Below are 22,161 nucleotides of genomic sequence, written 5' to 3' on the forward strand. Positions count from 1 at the left end.
AGAGTCTGATAACTGCATACGGGAGATAAATCTCCACAATGGAATTATTGCCTGCCTAATAATTCCAAATGGAAAATTCTAAATTCCCATGGAGGATAATCCTGGAAAATTTTGACATGCTCTATTGGTGAAAAAATATCTAATTCCCTCCACGGGAATTTAGAATTTTCCATGTCAGATAAACAGCCAGATACGTAGGCTGCAGTTTTGCAAACTAGAAGATAAATATTTTCTTGCGCGCTACCAACAGATTTTAACTACGGTACTGTTATGCGGAAGTTGTATTAACATTTTTGAGTTGGAAATAAGGTTACTGAAAATGTTGAGAATTTTTGTGCGGTGGTATACCGGTTCCCTGGTGCTTTCGGTTGTTTAAACGCTATTCCTTTTGAAATTGTATTACTAGCGGGTAACAGGTAGGGACCTTTTTAGAAGCAGCCCGGCCCAGGGAGTGGTGCCCCGGCCTATGCAAGTCCCAGAGCACAATGACCTGGTGCGGAACATCAGGTAAAGGGTCCCAACTCACGGTAATGAGTGAAGACCTGAGAGATTCATCAAGACTGCAAGCATCAGAGATGTTCTTAGACCCGCCATCCAGAAGACCAGGATGGACAAGTTAAGAAATGAGGAGGTGAGGAAAGAAGCCAGAATAAAGACATCCCCAATAGACCAAATCGGCATATCCAGACTTCGGTGGTACGGGCATGTGATGAGGATGGAGCCTACAAGAAGGGTGGAGGGGAAAAGACCTGAAGGAAGACCGAAAACCTGATGGATGGACATGATCAAGGTTGATCTAGTTACAGGAGGATGGACAGTGGATGATGGGAGTTCCATGACAAGTTGTATATGGACAGGAAGAAGTGGAAGAGGCTCATTAACAGTGCCCGAGGAACTGGAACTGTACAATGATAATGATAAAAAATAGAGGGCAATTAGACTCTTATTAGGCTATAAAGTGAAAGTTCAGGTCAAGAAAAAATTAGGACTGAAATCTACACCTACAAAGAAATGTTAAAATTAATTAAATATGTAATGAATCTCAGAAATTGTTGTAGAAAATAAAAAGATGGAAACGTTACCTGGATGCAATGGTATGGTTCAAATTATTCCTGCCACATGATCCAATTTTGTTCATTGTGTAATACTAATTATGAGAATGCTAAGTTTACATTTGTAATCAATGCCACCGTATGTGGTAGAGAATCATTAATCGTATTATTAATTATTTAATTTATTGTTGTTAATTTAATAGGTACAATAGAACCCCTATTCAACGTTTTTACAGGGACCTGACTTTTTTAACCTTAAATGGGGGTTTACCTTAAACGAGGTTTCAGTAGAAATCACACCTTTTCCAGAGATCTTTGACTGGATTAACATAAATTGTACCATCATATATTATTTACACAGTGACGGCAATTAAACAAGGAGATATGTACAATACACACTGTACTGTAGTTACGGTTTGTGCTTCATTTTGACAGATTTTTTATTTGAATGCAAAACCGCTTCGGTTTAAGGTAGTTCTTATAATGTTTTACATGATTTTCCATTAAAGTCAGGAAAGGTACCAAACTCACACAAAAACATATTCAAATTGGTATAAAACAGCAAAAGGTTTCTTTAAACATTTTCGTGACTGTTTTTCAAGCAGCGGCTTATTGATGAGCACGTATTATCTAATTCCAATTGTCTGAACACGCATACCGTTTGATTTTTGAAGTAAAGGAACTTGGTGCCTTCAATACTTTATTGAATTTGGTATGTCTTAATGATGCAATATCACAACTTAATGGCGGACATGACTGTTGCATGCGTAACCATTTTCAACAATACAAAATCATCTGACCAATTGGTAATAGGCTTGGAAAGTGCCAACTTCAATTAATGAAATACATTTACAAAAATTAAATGTCTCTTCATAACATCTTGCCCCCCCTTGAAAGGAGTTCTTTCAACTAACTATTGTAATCTTATACCTATTGTAAAAATACTTATTCTTAAAATATGCATTAATACAAAACTCTATACATACATATTTTGATGATTAAAAGAAAATAATATTTAAATTATATCTTTGATGAAAAATAACACAAAGTTAGAGATATCACACAAAATCTTGAATTCAGTTCTCCTTGTCATCCCCTTCAATGGGAAGAGGGCATATTTTCTTGATGCTTTGGGTGAAAGTTCCACCAGCCATCCGAACGGTGACAACCCTCACCTCACCATCTCGTCTAGGGTGAACTTGAACTATCCTACCTCTGGGCCACTCTAGAGGAGGGATGTTGCCCTCAATTAATAGCACCAAAGAATCAACAACAATACGTCGATTGGTATCATGCCACTTGACGCGTTTTTGCAATTCCTGCAAGTATTCTCGCTGCCATCTCTGCCACAACCACTGCCGAATTTTCTGCAAGTGCTGTCAATGTGACAAGCGGTTCTCTCAACAAAACCCTTTGCACGGGTTGCACAATCGAGTCACTTAGAAGAAAATGTGCTGGTGATAAGACTTATAAATCATTTGGATCATTCGGCAAGGGAGTAAGGGGATGTGAATTTAATACAACCTCTATATCGCAAAGAATAGCGTAGGTTTCTTCTAAAGTTAGCACGCGTCCCTGTGTTTCAGTCAGCAAATGTCTTTTCATCATCTTTACAGCTGCTTCTCACAATCCCCCAAAGTGGGGTGACTGGGGAGGAATGAAACTCCACTGTATCTGCTGCTGAGCGAGTGAGGAGGTAATGGTTGTTGACCCCTTTTCCAAAAAGGACTGGATATCTTGTAGTGCGTTGGCTGCTCCAATGAAATTCTTTCCATTATCAGAGAAAAGCTGCTTGCACAAACCTCTTCTTGCCGTAAAGCGTTGCAGTGCAGCTAAGAAAGCTTCGGTCGTTAACTCTGACACCAACTCCAAACGCACTGCCTTGGTACTGAAGCATGTAAATAGCTACGTAACTCGTGTAAGTATAAATGTGGCCTCTTCTGTGGCTTTCTCTTACAGATATTGGACCTGCATAGTCCACTCCTGTGGTAACAAAGGGTCGAACAACTAACCTAACCCTTTCTTTCGGTAAATCTGCCATGCGTACCTCCGGAACTGTAGGATGGTAACATAAGCACTTCAGACACCTCTTGACAATCTTTTTCGCTTCTCTTCTGGCGCTGATAGGCCAATATCGTTGTCGAGTTGCATGTAGCAGTTGCTCTGGGGAACAATGCTTCAGACAACGACGTTCATTTTCCATGATCATTCTGGTGATGTGATGATTTGCTGGTAGAAGCACAGGATGTCTCTGTTCTGATGTTAGCTCCGAAAAACGAAGCCTTCCTCCAACCTTAATCAATCCGTCACTATCCAGGAACGGACTGAGTGACTTTAGAGAACTCTTCTTCGGGGTCTTGATTATTAAGTAATGTAGTACTTGAGGGAATGCTTCTAATTGTGTCCATTTGACTACCTGTTTCTCTGCTTTACTTCTTGTATTTCTAGTGAACTTTTTTCCTTTCAGGTGGTTTGAGTTTGCAATTATAAATGAATCTTTGACAATATGCTACGATACGGCATAATTTCGGAAATGACGAGAATTTATTCAGTAGAATGCTGGTTGATGTTGCTGTCAACGTAACTGCTGTGACCTTCAGCTCTGGTAGTTCTGTTTCAAATTCTTCTGAATGCTCTGGTTGTTGACGTTGTGTGCGAAGCCAAGAGGGTCCACTCCACCACAGCTTTTTATTTTCGAGTTCTACTGAAGTAATTCCTCTTGAGAGAAGATCAGCTGGATTTTCAGTCGAACGAACATGCTTCCAGGTGGTTGCATCAGTGGCTTCTTGAATCTTTGCAATCCTGTTTGCCACAAATGTCTTCAGCAGCCTTGACTCAGTGTTGATCCATCCCAAAACAATTGTACTGTCACTCCATAATCTGATCTGACCAATTTTTTTTCTTTCAAAGCACTCACTGTTGTTTTGACAAGTTGTGCAAGAAGAAGGGCTGCCTCCAATTCGAGTCTTGGCAATGAAATGGTTTTTAAAGGAGCTACTTCTCTTCGCACAAAGTAAATTGAAAATGTAGAGACCACTTTGCATTTGACAAACTGCATAAATGCATGCTCCAAAAGCCTTCTCCGAAGCATCACTAAATCCAAAGAAATCAAAAGAGCCAGAGCAATTCCCAGGATTTATGTTCCTCATAATTCTGATCTTGTTCAGTCTTTCCAATGACGTATAGTACTCATTCCAAATCTGAAGGTGCTCTTGGGACAATGGCTGATCCCATTCAAATCCATCTACCCATAAGTGTTGCATCAACAACTTCCCTTTGATCAGTACTAGACCCAAGAGTCCTAGTGGATCAAAAATCTGTGCAATTTTGGAGGCAACTTCCCTTTTGGATCTTTGTGACTGCTTTGTCAGCTCAACTCGAAACTAAAGGCAATCTTGTGCTGAGTCCCAGAGGAGTCCAAGAGTCTTACTAGCTTCACCTTTGTCTAAAACCAGTAAAGTCCCTTCGTCGCTTTTGCTCTCCAAATCCTGCAAGATTTCTCTGCTGTTGGACCTCCATTTCCTCAAATGCATTCCACCACTCTTGAGAATATTTTGTATTTGCCGCCGTAGTCTTCTAGAATGTCTCCTCCACTTAAGCAGTCATCCATATAAAAATAATCGCGAATAGCCTTTGCTGCTGGAAATTCATTTTCATGAAGAGTAGCCAATTCATTTAGGCATCTCATGGCATGGTAAGGTGCCGATGCTGTTCCGTATGTTACTGTATTCAACTGATAAATCCTCACAGGGGCTGGATTCCTCTTTCCACAAAACCTGCTGGAATGCTCAATCTTCAGGATGGACGAGGATCTGCCGAAACATCTTTTCCACATCTGCCGTCAAGACGTACTTATGGCTGCGAAATCCAAGTACAATGTGATAAAGATCTCGCTGTAAATTAGGTCCTGTCATGAGTTTGTCATTGAGTGATGTCCCGAGTGATGTTTTTGCCGAGGCATCAAATACCACTCTGTCCTTCGTGGTGTCACTATCTGGACGTACCACTGGTTGATGGGGTATGAAGTATGAATTCGGTACATCTTGATTTTGGTTTGTTTCTATCAAGCTCATATGCCCTAATTTTTCATATTCATGCATGAAATCTGCATAAGCTGTCTTGAGTTCGGGATGTCTGCTTAATCTCTTGACTAATGATTCTAGTCTGTTTAGTGCGTGTGTTCTTGATTCTCTGAGGATGACATCTGGCTTAATAGGGAGCCTTACGATGAATCTACCTGTTGTATCTCTCAAAACGGTGTCCGTGAACTGTCTTTCACATATTCTTTCTTCTGATGTGTAATGTTGAATCTCTGGAATTGCCTAATCGGGTGTTTTGCAGAGCTGGTTGTCCTTCAGCTTCATTCTTGAGTGGACCTATGACTATTTTCCAAGAAAGTCCTACACCAATTAACATGTCTATGTCTCCAGGCTTGTTGAATGTGGGATCTGCTAAGTGAATGTCCTTTGGAATAATAATCTTATTCTTTTTGATCTCCAACTGTGGCAATCGTCCTGTTATAGTTGCCAAAACTAGAACTTCTGCTTCCACCTCAAATCCGTCATTCCTTGAAGCGAGGTGTACTCTTGTAATCCATTTTGTTTCCACTCTGGAACAATCTACTCCAATGATCTGTGTAGTTGTCTTGACATTCAGTAAACCAAGTTTCTTATACAGACCTTCCTTTATTAGATTCGACTGAGATCCCGGATCCAATAAGACTCGGCATGTCATTCTTCTTCCGTGAACATCTTTCACATTAATTAAAGCTGTTGACAAAAGTATTTGTGATGTTATTCCTTTCGCCAAGCTCACATTGAGTGAAGCAGGTGAATGCTGAGATTCGACACACAGGTTTATGGGCACTTGATTTTCTTTACATTTTGTTTCTGTTTGTCATCTTCCTCAGCATGTAAAAGTGTGTTGCGAAGAAGTCCACATTTCTTGCATTTTGATCTTCTGCAATTTCTTGCAATATGTCCTGGTTTCAAACAGTTATGACATTGTTCGTTTTCTCGGAGCAGTTTTCTTCTGTCTTCAACTGATCGCTTAATTCTTCACATATAAATATGGGGTGACTTCCACCACACAGATTACAGCTTGCCTGAGACGTCGTCATAACTTTCTTGCTAGGTTGTTTGTCCTTCGGATTTGCCTTCGTGTTCAATGCCTTGGTTTTGTTATGATTTAAAAGCATATATGATTGGGAACGCTCAGTTTAAAATTTCAAGAAATCATTCAATGTTGACATCTTTTCTGAAGTGTTGCCTTTCACCCTTTCCTGCCAGTCTCTTTGCTCAATGAAATCCAGCTGCTTCTTTGTTGCATCCCAATATTGTACTGGTTGCTTCATTGCTTTTAATGAAGCCATGTGAGTTTGAATATGAAATTGTAATTGTCTGAGTGATTCAGATTTGTTCTCTTTAAAAAGAAAAGGAAACTTGAAAAGTTCATCTAGATGTGTCTCGATTATCATCATTTGATTATCATATGTATCTACAAGCAAGTTCCACGCACTTGTGTAGTTTTTTTCTGAAATGGTAAAACCTTGAATGACTTTGCGTGCCTCGCCCTGCAGAGGATATTTTGGATATTTGTTAGTTGAGTATCATTATGAATGGTTGACTCAAAACTGTTCTTAAAAAGCAACCATTTTGTGAATTCGCCGTTGAATTCCGGCAATTTAACTTTTGGTAATTTATGTATTCTTCCGTTATGATTCTGTGGAACTTCCTGTTGATGAATGGCGTTGTTTACTGCTGGGTTCATTTGAGCTAGCAAATTTTTCTGAACGTCCTCTGCTTCATCCATTATCGTTTGCAGTTGTGTAACTGCGCTGAAATAGATAGATTCAAATAGCTCTCGCTCTCCCTCACATTCCACTTGAAACTGTAGTGCAGCTATTTCATCAGAGATCTCTGTTTCCTCTATTTCAATTTCTACTTCTTCAAAAGAATTCCATAGCTCTTCACGTTCTTTAATTCTAACTTTCTCCTCTGATTTTGACATGTCAGCTGTAATCGACTTTATTATTCTTGTTAACGTGCCTTTTACTCGACCACACAATTGTTTCAATTTGTTTAGTTGCGAAATATTGAACTTAGGGTTAGCCTATGCTGTGAAAGTTCGAAGGGATTGCGTGAAGGTTAATTTATAAGTTCAAGGGAATTGTGTTGCTGAATTGAGATTATATGACAAATAGGATCTTTTATATTTATGACAACAGAGGATCAACAGACTTCAATTATTATTTTCTCATTATTATTATTATGTTGATCACTGCACGTTTATGTTATGAAAACGTGCGCTAAGAGAAAGAAGCTAGTAGAATGTAAGAGTACCGTATATATATAGCAAGGGGGGTGTATATATCAAAGAGACTCACGGTCTCATGGAGATTCTTGCACTGAGCGGCGAGAAGAATGTAAATTTTGAAATCATGTCTTTACTTCTTTGTATGTACATAACATCAAATCGTACTTTCCTGATTACTGATTTATGCTGCACTCTGTTGAAGTTGTTGGCCTCAGCGGTCTGATTTTCGTTATGAATGAGAATGCAATATCCGTGATCGATTCCACGAATTCGATATGTGTTGTATTTTTACTCCGGTGCTTAACCTCAATTGCGACGCATTGCTTTCACTTCTGCACTTCACATTTCATGATCTTGCTTGTATTGATCATCTCAGGTTATTGAGGGCCGTGCTGTTGGGCGCCAATGTTTGTTTTTGATTTTTGAGGTAAAGGAACTTGGTGCCTTCAATACTTTATTGAATTTGATATGTCTTACAACTTGATGACGCATATATAACTGTTGCATGCGTAACCATTTTCAACAATACAAAATCATCTGACCAATCAGTAATTGGTGATAGGAGTGGAATCGTGGTTGAAAGAAGGGGTGGGTAATAGAGAAGTATTTCCAGAAGGGTACACAGTCTATCGTAGAGACCGAGGAGATAAAAAGGGAGGGGGGTGTTTATTCTGGTGAAGGAAACTTACTGTTCACATGAATGGTTTACTGATGAAAGGGATGAAATATTAGGGATAAAATTAGTTTGTGATAATATGAAGGAGGTGGGAATTATAGGAACATACAGGCCTGGAAGAGAGGAAAGAGACATGGAAATCTTTGGAAAAATAATAGATTATACTCGTAAAAACAATAATAATGATATGGTAATAATTGGGGGAGATCTAAATTTGCCTGAAGTTGAATGGAAAGGAGCTGCAAGTGAAGCCCATGAACAGAAACTGGCAAATAAGTTAATTTGGGAGGGAGGATTTACACAAGTAGTACAAGAACCGACTCGTCTCAATAACTTACTAGATGTATTCTTGGTTAAACCATGGGAAATTGTTGATAAAACTGAGGTAACTGAAGGAATAGGAGACCATAAGGCTGTAATAATGGATGTAGGACTCGTACCAAAAAGGCTTAATAAGAGGGTTACACAAGACAAGAAATTGTACAGAAAAACTAAGTTGATGAATTTGGGACTTACCTTAAATCACAATTCAGTTGTTGGATAAGTGAAAGGAGTAATGTAGATACACTTTGGGCTAAATTTAAAGGAATTATTTGGGAAGGAGAGAAGAGATTTGTACCTGTTAAGAAGGGTAAAATGACCTCAGACCCTGTTTATTATACAAGGGAAATAAGAAAATTAAAAAGAAAATGTAGAATAGTAAACAGGAAAATCAAAGAGGGTAGGGAGAGTAGAGAAACTAGAAAACAGCTAACGAGGGAACTGAATAGAGTGAAAAAGGAAGCGAAAGAGAATTATATGAATGGCATACTTCAAGAGGGTAATGACCACAAAGGGAAATGGAAAAAGCTGTATTCATATATCAGGAATCAAAAAGGAAAAGGAATCCAAATTCCTACAATGGTGGGAGAAGGGGGTGAACACTATTTAACAGATACTGAAAAAGCAAACCTATTTAGTACGGAATTTAGAGATTCAGTAGATGATTGTCAAGAGTTGGAAACCGAAACAGAAGATAGAGAGGGAGAGACACAGAGGGAAACAAGAAGCTCAGCGAGGAAAAGCAGCAGGAAGTGATCAAATTACTGGGGAGGTATTAAAGACAATGGGGTGGTACATAGTGCCTTATTTAAAATTTCTCTTTGACTATGTCATAAATAATAGTGTAATACCAAAGGAATGGAAGGAATCTATAATAATACCAATTTATAAAGGAAAGGGTGATAAAAGGAAACCAGAGAACTACAGACCAATCAGCCTGAGCAGTATAGTTTGTAAAATTCGGGAGAGTTTAATATCGAAGTACATGAGAGGGATATGTGATGATAAAAATTGGTTCATGAGGAGCCAGTATGGATTTAGAAAGAAATTTTCTTGTGAGGCACAACTGGTGGGATTTCAGCAGGACATATCAGATCAGTTGGATTCAGGAGGTCAGTTAGATTGCATAGCCATAGATCTTTCCAAAGCCTTTGATAGAGTGGAACATGGAATATTATTAAAGAAATTGGAGGGAATAGGATTGGACGTAAGGGTTACACGTTGGATAAAAGCATTTCTAAATTCAAGGGTTCAGAAAGTCAAAGTAGGAAATAATGTATCTCAGGAAGAGAAAGTTTGGAAGGGAATTGCACAGGGTAGTATAATCGGTCTGTTACTTTTCTTAATATACGCAAATGATTTAGGGAACAATATAACATCAAAAATAAGATTGTATGCAGATGACATAATTGTTTATAGGGATATAAACAACATTGAGGATTGTTCAGAATTACAAAGGGACCTTGAAAGTATCCAACAATGGGTTGAAGAAAATAATATGAAGGTTAATGGAGGCAAATCAACTGTTACAACTTTTACAAACAGGAGCTTAAAAACTGAATTTGAATATACTTTGGATGAGGTAGTTATCCCAAAAGATGGCAAGTGCAAATACTTAGGTGTGAGATTTGAAAGTAATTTGCACTGGGTCATGTTGATGACAATGTTGGGAAAGCATACACATCATTACATGTCATAATGAGGCTACTTAAAGGATGCAACAAAGAATTAAAAGAAAAAAGTTACTTGAGTATGGTTCGTCCATTATTGGAATATGCAAACAGTGTTTGGGATCCTCACCAAGAATACCTAATAAAAGAAATAGATAGTGTGCAGAGGAAAGCAGCAAGATTTGTAACAGGGGATTTCAGGAGAAAGAGTAGTGTATCAGAAATGTTAAAGGAACTTGGGTGGGAAACTTTAAGTAAGAGAAGGGAGAAAACTAGACTTATAGGATTATATAGAGCCTATACAGGAGAAGAAGCACGGGGAGATATCCGTGAGAGGCTTCAGTTGGAAAATAATTATATCGGCAGGACTGACCACAAATATAAAATTAGAAGGAATCTTAGCAGAAGCGATTGGGGTAAATTTTCATTCATTGGGAAGGGTGTGAAGGAGTGGAACAGTTTACCAGGGGTAGTGTTTGATCCTTTTCCAAACTCTGTACAGATATTCAAGAAGAGAATAAACAGCAACAGAGAAAATAACTGAAGTGTTAGAGGGCATTCGACCAGTGCAGGTTATTGTAAATAAAATAAAAAATGTGTGTGAATAAATTAATTCCATCCGCTGGTCTAAGGAGTTTGGACAGCCAAAGTAGGGGACTGCCTGTAGGGGTGAAGTACAGTGGGGACTTCGAGGGCCCTGGGACCGCTACGGTAGCTGTGAAGGCCCTTCAGGAACTCTGAAAAGTGGTGGCAAAAGGGGCTCTGTTTAAGACGCAGCAGGTCGTTATGCTACTTAGGATCCAGAACGGGTAAAAAAAAAAGTAATTAAATAAATGCAATGTAAATATTAATCTTATACCAGTTGTATAGTATCATTTGAAATAATTCCACATACTGTATATCAGTTGACTATATTTGTAAGTAGTACAGGAGATATTATAAGTAGAATTTTGTAAACAATATAAATTTATTAAGGATGAGCTGTGTGTTTAATAGAAAACATTGTTAGCGTAAATTGTATAATATGTATTATAGGAAAAATTTTCTTCTCTTGTTAATTTAATATTTAGTGCTTGACAATAATGTATTTTAGTGTACCATTTGCCACCGAGGTAGACACCTCATTTGCAAATAAAGAGATTTTGATTTGATTTAATAGGCTTGGAAAGTGCCAACTTCCAATTAATGAAATACATTTACAAAAATTAAAAGTCTCTTCATAACACATACCTATTCAGTTCAGTTCTTAAAAATTGTAATACCATCACTCCAAAGGCACGTTGCAAACATTTCCATTTTCTTATTTCAGACGGCGTCACCTAACCTAGGCTAACCGTGCACGCATTATGAAAACGAATTTCAAGCTCCCTGTAGAATAACATTTTCATTATAAATTTACAAGAGAACTTTCTGAAATGGAATAAGATGCAAAAGTACATAACCTAATCTCCGAAATTAGTTATGCATACTGCTGTACCTTGAGGAGTATTATCACATTCTTATTTTATTTCAGTACATGTATTAAGCAATCATTTTCTTGAGCCTTTATTTCTGAGGAGTTGACAATTGCTTGCTTTGCACTTATTGCGAAAACATATTATCACGATGTTTGTTTACAAGAGTCAGAGACTTGCAGTTGTGAGGAGACCTCAGGATTGCTCAAGATCGACTCACTTGCGCGTAGCGAGGAATCGATACAGAAGATGATAGATTGCACTCGATATAAACGCTGGAACAGAGTATTAATAACGGATAAAAATTAACCCGCCAGAATTTGCCCATAATAATGGATGAATCAGTAAAAGGGTTCTCACTGTAACCAAAGGATATTACACAGATTGTCATTGAAACAGGGGTTCTGCTACTGCGGCCGGATGTGAATCTGAATCCGACATCTCACCTTAGCCCTAAGTGCCTGCGCTCTAATTTCCTCCTCTGCCTTGAATCATCCTTAACAAACTTATGATGGTCTTTTTCACAGGTTCTTAATGTCCCATAACCAAAACAAATAGAAATATATATATATATAAAATAAGAGTTTTGTCTGTACAATGCTCAGAATTTAAAACAGATGGCATTTATGTATCAGTCATGTCCACAGTAACAAGGAAATGTACTTTTTAATTTTCCATAATTTCTCTGTATTTAAAGTTAAAAACTTCACTGATCCGTATTGAACTAATAGTTACAATGCTAAAAAGAGAAAAATGTTCCACCTTTTCAATACAATAACACTGTTGCACGAATCAATGTAGCAACATATTTAATTTAATTATGTTATTTGCTTTACGTCCCACTAACTACTTTTTAAGGTCATCGGAGACGCCGAGGTGCCGGAATTTAGTCCCGCAGGAGTTCTTTTACGTGCCAGTAAATCTATCGACTCGGGGCTGTCATATTTGAGCACCTTCAAATACCACCGGACTGAGCCAGGATCGAACCTGGCAAGTTGGGGTTAGAAGGCCAGCGCCTTAACCGCCTGAGCCACTCAGCCCGGCACATATTTAATTTAATAAGGGACCGGTTTCGACATCTGTCCATGTCATCAGCCTACACAAAAATGGCAAGAAGTCAACACAACTGTAACACTTATGACACTTTTCTTGAATTAAAAATAAGAAGTTCATGTAGAGGTCCTTGAGCACTCCTGCTGATTATGAGGTTAAAAAATGCAGTATAGTTCACCTTTTTTAGCAAAATAAATACAGGGAAAACCTCATACCAAAAAGAAATAAAAACTTACCGTTGGTGGAGCTTTTGCCTTTTTTGCAAGAGGTTCATCTTCTGATGATGAGTCATCTTCACTTTTAGGTGGAGATTTTCTCTTTTTCTGAGCTGGCTTTTTCTCTGTCTTTTTACTAGGTGCCTTCTTAGAGCTACTTTTCTTAGCAGAACTTTTCTTAGCATTGGACTTTGAACCCTTTGAACGACCCTTTTTCTTCTTAGGAGACTGAAAAAGAAAAAAGTCCAACTATAGCCTTAATCATAATTAATTAGTCATTAAGTTCTCACAGAATGTCTGTAAAAAATAAAAACCACAGTATTTTTCAAAGAATATATTTTCTTTGAAATGTCAAAAATTGGAATATGTGCCTTTCTACATCTGATGCTTTGAATAAATTTCTCCTAAAAAACCTATGTACTGTATTGCAGTACACTTCAGATGTCACATGAATGGATGAAGTTTATATTATTTCCAAGTCAGCTGTCAGTTGCAATGGGGGTCAACATTGTTAAGCTTGTGTAAAAATATGAGTATGCTTGAAATGCGATGCACAGGGTAAAAAAAGGAATTTGAATAGAAGAAACCGGGAACTATAGTGCATTGAATGTTATAAAATAGATTACGGGAAGGTTGCACCTGAGCTAGTTAAACTATTATTACTAGGGGGTAGATGTTGATTACCTAAAAAAATTGTTGAAAAGAATCAATAACATGCTCTTAAATTTATGGGAAAATGCTATAAAATAAGTAGAAAAAACTTTAAATATATGACCAAACTGAATTCTGTTTACTGTGTAATAATGATTTTACAAGTAATATACCCCTCACATACTCCTATTGTATCACGAAATCAACACACTTTTTTGACGAAAAACACAGCTGAAAACTTTGAATGCGTAAAGTATTCGAGGAATTCAGACATTAAAAAAATTATTTACAGTTATTTACATTTAAAAGATACATCAAATTTAATATACAAGCAATTGGTTAAACTCATTCATGGTTAATTGTCATTTAGAGTAAAATTCCGGTGCGAGATTCTTTCTCAAAAGCCAAGTAGGGTACATCAGGTAAATTGGACACATGGGTTTGAAGTACCGACACTGCAAAATATTTTTTCCATTACGTGCTGACAATGCGGCCTGAAGTAAATAAACTAATAAAAGAACAATTCAAGTAAGTACATAATAATGAAATCCTGGAAGGAAAAAAAAAAAAAAAAAACCTGTCTAAGTCCAGATGGGCCAGGCAACGAAGGAGGGACCCCAGCTACATTTCCCCAAATCGTTCATATATAATCTTGTACGACTGATGTGTGCATCACCGTTTTTCTTGGATATGAACGTGGATCCGTCGTGGAAATTTTACTTTAGGCATTGTTTTTAGTTTTAGAACATAAGGTGCAAGCTTTCTGCCATCACCTGTTGCAGCACGCATTGCAATACTATGTTCTTTTTGGTTCCGGTAGTGTGTGTGAAAACACTCGATATAACTTTCTTATCGATTGATCGACAGTGAAGTGGCGTGCGCCACCTCGCGGTGGCTCATGTTCCTAAACCTTGATTAAGGCTTACTATAGCTTCGCCGAATTGAATATCATTTGAGAACTTTTGAGAATCAACACTTACATTCGAAACCATGTTTTCGAGTTCAACATAACCTTTAAAAGTCGGCGTAGGCCAAATTTACTTGGTACAAGATTTCCAGAAACTGACTACAAACAGTATACCGGAGACCAAATTACAATGGAAGATTGAGAAAAGAAGGGATTTCGCCAACATATTGGGCGCTTTTGTATCTAATGTGCTTTATTTTATTAGATGAAGAATTAAAAACTACTTGTGGTCGATTGTCGTTAGGCTTGTCGTTATTAGATTTTTCGAAGAGTTTTGCTAATCAAAGTTCCTGCTGAACTGAAAGAAGTTTCCACGGGAAACTGACGAAGATTCCCCTGTAAAATTACAAAGTATTGAGATTTTGAACTCGCGCACCGGAAATTAATGCGGTTTCGTTTTCTAACATGCCTGCCTCTCATCCAGAGGGTCCGGGTTCGATTCCGACCATGTCAGACAATTTTACCTGGATATAAGGGTTCCAGGTCCACTCAGCCTACGTGATTACCTTTAATTGAGGAGCTATCTAATGGTGAGATGGCGACCCCGATCAAGAGAGCCAAGAATATCGGCCAAAAGGATACGTCACACTGACCATGCATCATCTCGTAATCTGCAGGCCTTCGGGCTGAGCAGCTTGGCAGGCAAAGGCCCATTGGGGCTGTAGTTTGGTTTGGTTTAGGAGTTTTTGTAAGATTATAATTATACATATTTCTTTTTTATGATGTTTAGCCAAGTTGTTGATGGTTTTTATCACTGATCTCTATACATGGATCGCTGATGGCAGGTCTCCGCTGCAAGAGAAAGTACGCCAAGTTGAGCGCGCGGTTCGCCATGTTGGCGTACCCAACCTAGAGCTCTCCTTATGGGGAAGCAATGATAATATAGTCATTTTAAGTCGCAATTAATGGCGCACTGGAATAATTAAAAATATAGAGACATGTTCACTCAAAGCATAAGGACATCTGGATCACTGACACGTCATTCCGAAGTCAGTAAATCTCCGGGATAGCAATAAACATGAGTGAATAATAATGGCCGACAAATATTAACTTAGGTGCTGAATACATGCAATTAGCGATCGGTAACACAATACGAGTGAAAACCAGTGTCTGGAAACATTGCTGTAAATTGTATACATGTATGCCACAAAATTATGCATTCTTAAAATGATGTACCTATAAACGTAGCTCACTAGACAAGCCTAGATTCGACATATCGTAATCAGTGCTTGATAATGAATTCCTGTTTCCATGAAATAACGCGCATATTATCAAATTAAAATATCATTGAAGCAAATGTACACATTTATAACACCAGCAAATATTCAAAACTTGTCAATATATCACACTACCTGCAGCTTAATTTACTATTACAGACCTATTTAATTACATTCGGCTAGCAAAGCGATATTGATAGTCATCATCAGAAATATGTAACACCAGTTAAAAGAGTCCCAAATACCACGAATAGTATAATGGGATAGCCCCAAACACTCATCACACTTTCCCTTCTCCCACCACTCCAGTGTCTGAAACCCATAATTATTACTGATGTAAATAAGGTCTAGAATTCCTCCAGACTTCATTTTCTAAGATTGTTATAAGGTCACGTCAATTATTTCATCGAAACCGTCAGTTTAATTATGAGAAATAAAAAAATACGCATAAGTAAATCTTTGCTTGCAGTTAATGTTCAGTAAAATTGAAAACAGTTGGCTGTACGTCACTTCTAAGGTGTACAGTTTGTCCATTTCTATCAAAACAGTCTTCCTCTAAGTGATCCGAGCAGAGAACAGCTGTTTCAGAAGGCTCCCAATTCTCCCGCCTGATACTCCTAATCGATGATCTTAGATGTTCGGGTCTCGAGAAAGGAAACCTACAAAAATTAATTGCCATTTTGCTCCCGGAATATGCGAAATAAGATACAATAAACCTAAAACTCAAAACACTACCCTAGGAAGATTCTTATGTACAGTATAAAACTCTCCGAAGAAATGACTTCTCCTTCTGCTGATCGGTTCTGTTTGTACATCCATAAGCTGAACACTGTGGTATGTTAATACCCCGTAGAATGTTTCTTCATTCATATTTCAGATAAACACATACATATTTAAATTGAATCTTGTAATCCACAAGTATACTACAAGGCAATGAACCTAAATTCGTAAAATACACTACCATTTACTTTGCAATAACACAGCACAGAACACTCGTGGAACTACAATCAAAGAGGCCTGGCGTCACTGAACTAAGCATAAACAAAGCAAGCGCGCTCCTCGTGGTCTATTGCACCATGCGCTCGCTGCCATCTTACTACGCCAGTCATCTTCTATTCGGCTTACTGCTACCCAAGCTACCAGCCATCCAAGTATAGAGATCAGTGGTTTTTATTCATTCCTGGATTTTCTGTTTTCCCGTATTGTACATTTTATTTTCACAGTCCCTCAAAAAACGGAGAATCAAGGTTCCACTGTACACAGAAACAGGAAAGCAAGTACATTATATTTGAATGTCCTAAGTTGTTATCCATTCTAGAGCCTCTGTATTGGCCTCTAGAAAATCAAACCAATCTCCAGGGTAGGCTCTTCTGCTACACTCCTTGTGTTTGATGGTTTGAAAACGAGCACCACAGTCACACTCAGGGGATTGTATCTTGCCCCATTTATACAGGGACGCAGCACAGACTCCATGACCACAGCGAATCCTATTAAGGATGATATAGATATTGATTCCCATAGGGCTCTAAGTCGCCTACGCAGTGGCCTTCACGGTATGCACTAGCCATGCGTCTTGGTAGGTGTGCAAGGTACCAACTGATGAGCCCAACCTAGCACACGGGGGCAAAATGCAGGCAACCAGGAATGAGTTAGCTGGAAAATTTATGTCTAATAACGGACCATTTATATTGGTATTATAAATTTACTCATTCGGGACAAATATTTCAGTCATCTGATGGCTAAGCAGGCATCAATTTTTGGTAATGAGACAAAATCTCAAGTGCACTGGCACTGCCGGTGGCTTCAACTGGCCTACGCAGTGGCCTCCAGGGTGTGCACTAGCCATGCGTCTTGATAGGTGTGCTAGGTTCCACCTGATGAGCCCAACCTAGCACAGGGGGGCGAAATGCTGGCAACCAGGAATGAGTTAGCTGGAAAATTTATAATTTCCAATAACAGACAATTTATATTGGTATCCTATTAAGGATGGTCCAAGTTCTTCTTGGGAGGGATGATAGGAAAACTTAAAACGGTCCACCTTTTCAATACAAAAATGTTATAGTTTATTTATAACATGTATTTGTACTTGGAACTAGTTTCAACGCTGATTTACGTCATCAGCCAAAATGTGGGAATAGGCAAGCATTTAGCCATTTATATTACACAAGGCGTTACATTAAACAATACACATCTTACAAGGAGATAAAAACAGGGACGAGTATAGAAACAAATGAATCGTTGAGAAAACAAAAGTTATACATATTAAAAATAACCTTAACCACACATCTTGCAGTGCGAAAGTGTTGTTCTTGAATGATTCCTGAATATAAGACACACGCGCACACATTTCTGAAGAGCCAGCAGGCAGGACAAAGTAAAGTGAAACCTTAAGAGTCAATTACTATGAACCCAGGCCTACCAACAGCTAAAGCACTACCCAAAATCCACAAAACCGGTGTCCCTATTCGACCCATAATAAACTACAGACCAAGCCCCTTATATAAATTATCTCAATTTATCCAACAATTTCTTAATAAACATTATAAATTCTCATCAAATAAATCCATCAGGAACACTGTAGAATTAGTGAACAAACTAAACAGTTTCAAGCTTCAACCATATCATTCAATGCACTCCTTTGATATAGTCAACATGTATCCCAGTATAAACACCAACTCATTATTCCCGATCATCGAAAAGAACTTACTTAATAATAATAATATAAAAGAATTTATTGGACTCCAACCTATTCAATACATTACTGGATGTTAACATTTTTAGTTAAACATCGTTAAAAATGGAGACATGTTTCGCCCTCCATGTGGGGCATCATCAGTCATATCAAAGCACCTCAAAATTAAACCAGACGTCTGGTTGGAAATTATGAGCAATATTTGTAAGAAAGAATACATTAAAAACACGTACAAAGTCCTATCCAAAACAAAATAACAACAGACTAATTACACATAGTAAAATACGCTAGTGGTTTCTTAATATTAAAATGAGGTTATCATATGCACAGTATAAAAATGGAAGTAATCAAAGTCCGTATGATATTGAGTTCGATGGTAGTTCTGCGTAGTATATACAAATGTTGGCAAAATAAAACACAATTTATAATTACTGTACACTTATTTCTAATTGTTAAAAATGATGAGGTAAAACATTCCAATTTGACTATTTGTAATTTGGCTCCAACCAAATTGTGATATAATTACCACAATAGCCGAAGTTGAATCCAATATAAATAAACAAATTCCCTTCGACAGACAAAATGAAGTGAGATATGAGATAAAAAAGAAATTACCCACCCTTATAAAAGAAGTTTCCGACATCAATAATTTCAACGTTCTCAAACAAACCCACGAATTAAGAAAAAAGGTAGACACCAATAATGTTATAGTAACGAAAGCTGACAAAGGCAATGCCGTAGTCCTAATGAATAAACACGACTACGTCAAAAAAACGGAGGATTTCTTTTCCGATAATTCTTACTCAATAATTTCAAAAGATCCTATCTTAAAAACTCAGCGTAATTTAAAAACAATCCTAAAAAATTCACCTTTCTTATTTAATGAACACGAACATCAAAAACTCATCAATATGAATCCCAAATTACCCACCGTCAGATCACTGCCAAAAATACATAAAAATGATGTTCCCATTCGACCCATCATAAATAGCCGAAATAGCCCAACGTACAAAACTTCTCAGTTCCTCCAAAAATTCCTTAAGAAACACTTCACATTTCACAATAAACACCCTATTAAAAACTCAATAGAATTATGCGAAACTTTAAATAAATTTAATTTGCAGCCTAACCACATAATGTGCTCATTTGACATTACCAATATGTTCTCGAACATTCCCGCTAAAAAAACTATCGAAATCATACGAACTAATCTTTCTAAACACAGCACCTTAAGTCAGTTAGAAATAGAAGAATGCTTACAATTACTAACTTTCGTCCTTCATAACAATTATTTTACGTTCAATAATAAGATATACAAACAAGAAGGTCTAGCCATGGGTGATCCCATTTCGGGAATACTCGCCGAAATTTATATGGACAACCTCGAAAATAGTCAAATAACAAACAGCATTAACGGTTTGTGTCTTTGGCTACGCTATGTCGATGACACACTAGCAATAATAGACAAAAGCTGCAATAATAGTGAAGACATACTAACTTACTTAAACAGCCTTGACAATTGCATCAAGTTTACTAAAGAAGATGAGGACAATAATATCATCAATTTTTTAGACATTACAATCACCAGGACCTTAAACAATTTCGATTTCCAGATTCACAGAAAACCTTCATTCACTCCCACAACCATAAAACAAAATTCTCTTCACCCACAATCGCACAAACAAGCCTCATTTTACAGTTTAGTGTACAGAGCGTTAAAAATTCCCATGTCAACCGTCAATTTAAAAAAAGAAATAAGTACCATAAAAGAAATAGCTGTTTTCAATGGATACAATCCCTCAATCATACAGAAAATAATCAATAAAGTGAAATTGAAATTGGCCACAAACCTCTCCCCAATAAAAATTAATAAGCCTAAATATGCATCATTCACCTACATTAACCCCATTATACATCAAATCGCTACCCCTTTTAAAAAACATGATATTAGGGTAGCCTATAAGACCCATAATTCTAATCAAAAGCTATTTTTCAACCACAATAAGATAAACTCGGACAACAATAAATTTTCGGGCTCTGGCATTTATAGACTGAAATGTGCTGAATGTAACAGTTCATATATCGGTCAAACTGGGAGGAGCTTTGCAATTAGATATGCAGAACATTTCAATGCCCAAAAGCACAATAAACACTCAGCCATGAGCATCCATATGAAAGACACCGGACATAGCTTTACCACAATCGAACAGGATCTCCAAATTTTAAAAAGACTAGATAAAGGCAGGCTCATGACCGAGTTCGAAAATTTATACATTTTTTTGGACCAAAAATATAATAAGAATAAGAATTTAAATGATCCAATAGACAACCGAAGCCCTCTTTACGAACAATTAATATTTTCGCTCAATAGTTTAAATCTGAAAGACAAAAGACTTGTTAACATCCTCAAAACAAGCTCTCCAAGCACCCCCACTAAGCCGCTCAACTCATCACGCCCCTATTCTCCCTCCAATACACACAACTCCTCCCCAAGCGCCAATCACATACCCACAGCGCCGCCTTCTCAAATCCACTCCCCTCCTCTAAGACGTCACACGTACAACACGAGGAGCAGGACATTAGCGACAGTCAGTGCTCCACAAACCTCCTAACAATTAGGTAACAGCTCAACAGCTTTCAAGGTAAATTTTTAACTTTCACATTTTTCATTTCTCAATGATTTCCCGTTTCTTTTCTTTTTCCGTCATTTCACTTAACTAATTAAGACAAATCCTCCATTTTCAGATTTCCCTCACATGTAGGACAGCTCAAACACCGATTGCACTGCACAACATTTTTCGACCGTTGCCCATTCAACCAACAACTGACCTTCCCACACTTTAACAACAAAATATACGCAAATTTTTAGTCAACTAGGAAGAACCTAATGATGTTTTTAACTATCTTCATTTGAAGCTGGTGTTGTTTTAACTCTGTCTTAGCACAGCCTCGTTTTATAATCAACAAAAGCTGTTCACTTGCACTGTGCACTCCATTCAAATAGAGAGTGACCAACGGAGTTTGACTACCTCATGAATCCTAGGGCGAATTATTTTGGTTGGAGCCAAATTACAAATAGTCAAATTGGAATGTTTTACCTCATCATTTTTAACAATTAGAAATAAGTGTACAGTAATTATAAATTGTGTTTTATTTTGCCAACATTTGTATATACTACGCAGAACTACCATCGAACTCAATATCATACGGACTTTGATTACTTCCATTTTTATACTGTGCATATGATAACCTCATTTTAATATTAAGAAACCACTAGCGTATTTTACTATGTGTAATTAGTCTGTTGTTATTTTGTTTTGGATAGGACTTTGTACGTGTTTTTAATGTATTCTTTCTTACAAATATTGCTCATAATTTCCAACCAGACGTCTGGTTTAATTTTGAGGTGCTTTGATATGACTGATGATGCCCCACATGGAGGGCGAAACATGTCTCCATTTTTAACGATGTTTAACTAAAAATGTTAACATCCAGTAATGTATTGAATAGGTTGGAGTCCAATAAATTCTTTTATATTATTATTATTGAGATTCTTTCAATACGGAAAATAAAATGATTTTCATTACTTGCAATGATAAAGCCAACCAGGCTAATAAAAATAAAAATAGATATCAAAACCTCAAAATCAAAATCGGTAAAATTTCAAAAGATATCTTATTCTTAAAAGAATGTTTAAGATTAGGTCTGGTGCCGAATTTCTTAAAATCAACTCAAAGGAACAACATTCCAACTCTCAAATCTAAAGACGTCCAAAATAAAGTCAACACTATCTGGCTTAGAAATGAAATTAAACTAAGGTATAGAAAAAAATCTCTATTAAACCTGCAGCTTTACCGGGAACATTTGATCACTGCTCA

At 37.3% G+C, this 22,161-nt stretch overlaps 1 protein-coding gene across 2 annotated transcripts in view; it reads right to left on the bottom strand.

Annotated features, from left to right (window-relative positions):
- The window catches only part of Dek (protein), a 147,793-nt gene that overhangs the window by 16,241 nt on the left and 109,391 nt on the right, over positions 1-22,161 (bottom strand). For both annotated transcript variants that reach the window (XM_067143325.1, XM_067143324.1), the window contains exon 7: positions 12,778-12,984. In XM_067143325.1, the coding sequence (XP_066999426.1) occupies positions 12,778-12,984 (207 nt within the window). The remainder of the gene's footprint in view (positions 1-12,777; positions 12,985-22,161) is intronic.

Source organism: Anabrus simplex, chromosome 3, assembly GCF_040414725.1.
Source record: "Anabrus simplex isolate iqAnaSimp1 chromosome 3, ASM4041472v1, whole genome shotgun sequence".
NCBI classification, from domain to species: domain Eukaryota; kingdom Metazoa; phylum Arthropoda; class Insecta; order Orthoptera; family Tettigoniidae; genus Anabrus; species Anabrus simplex.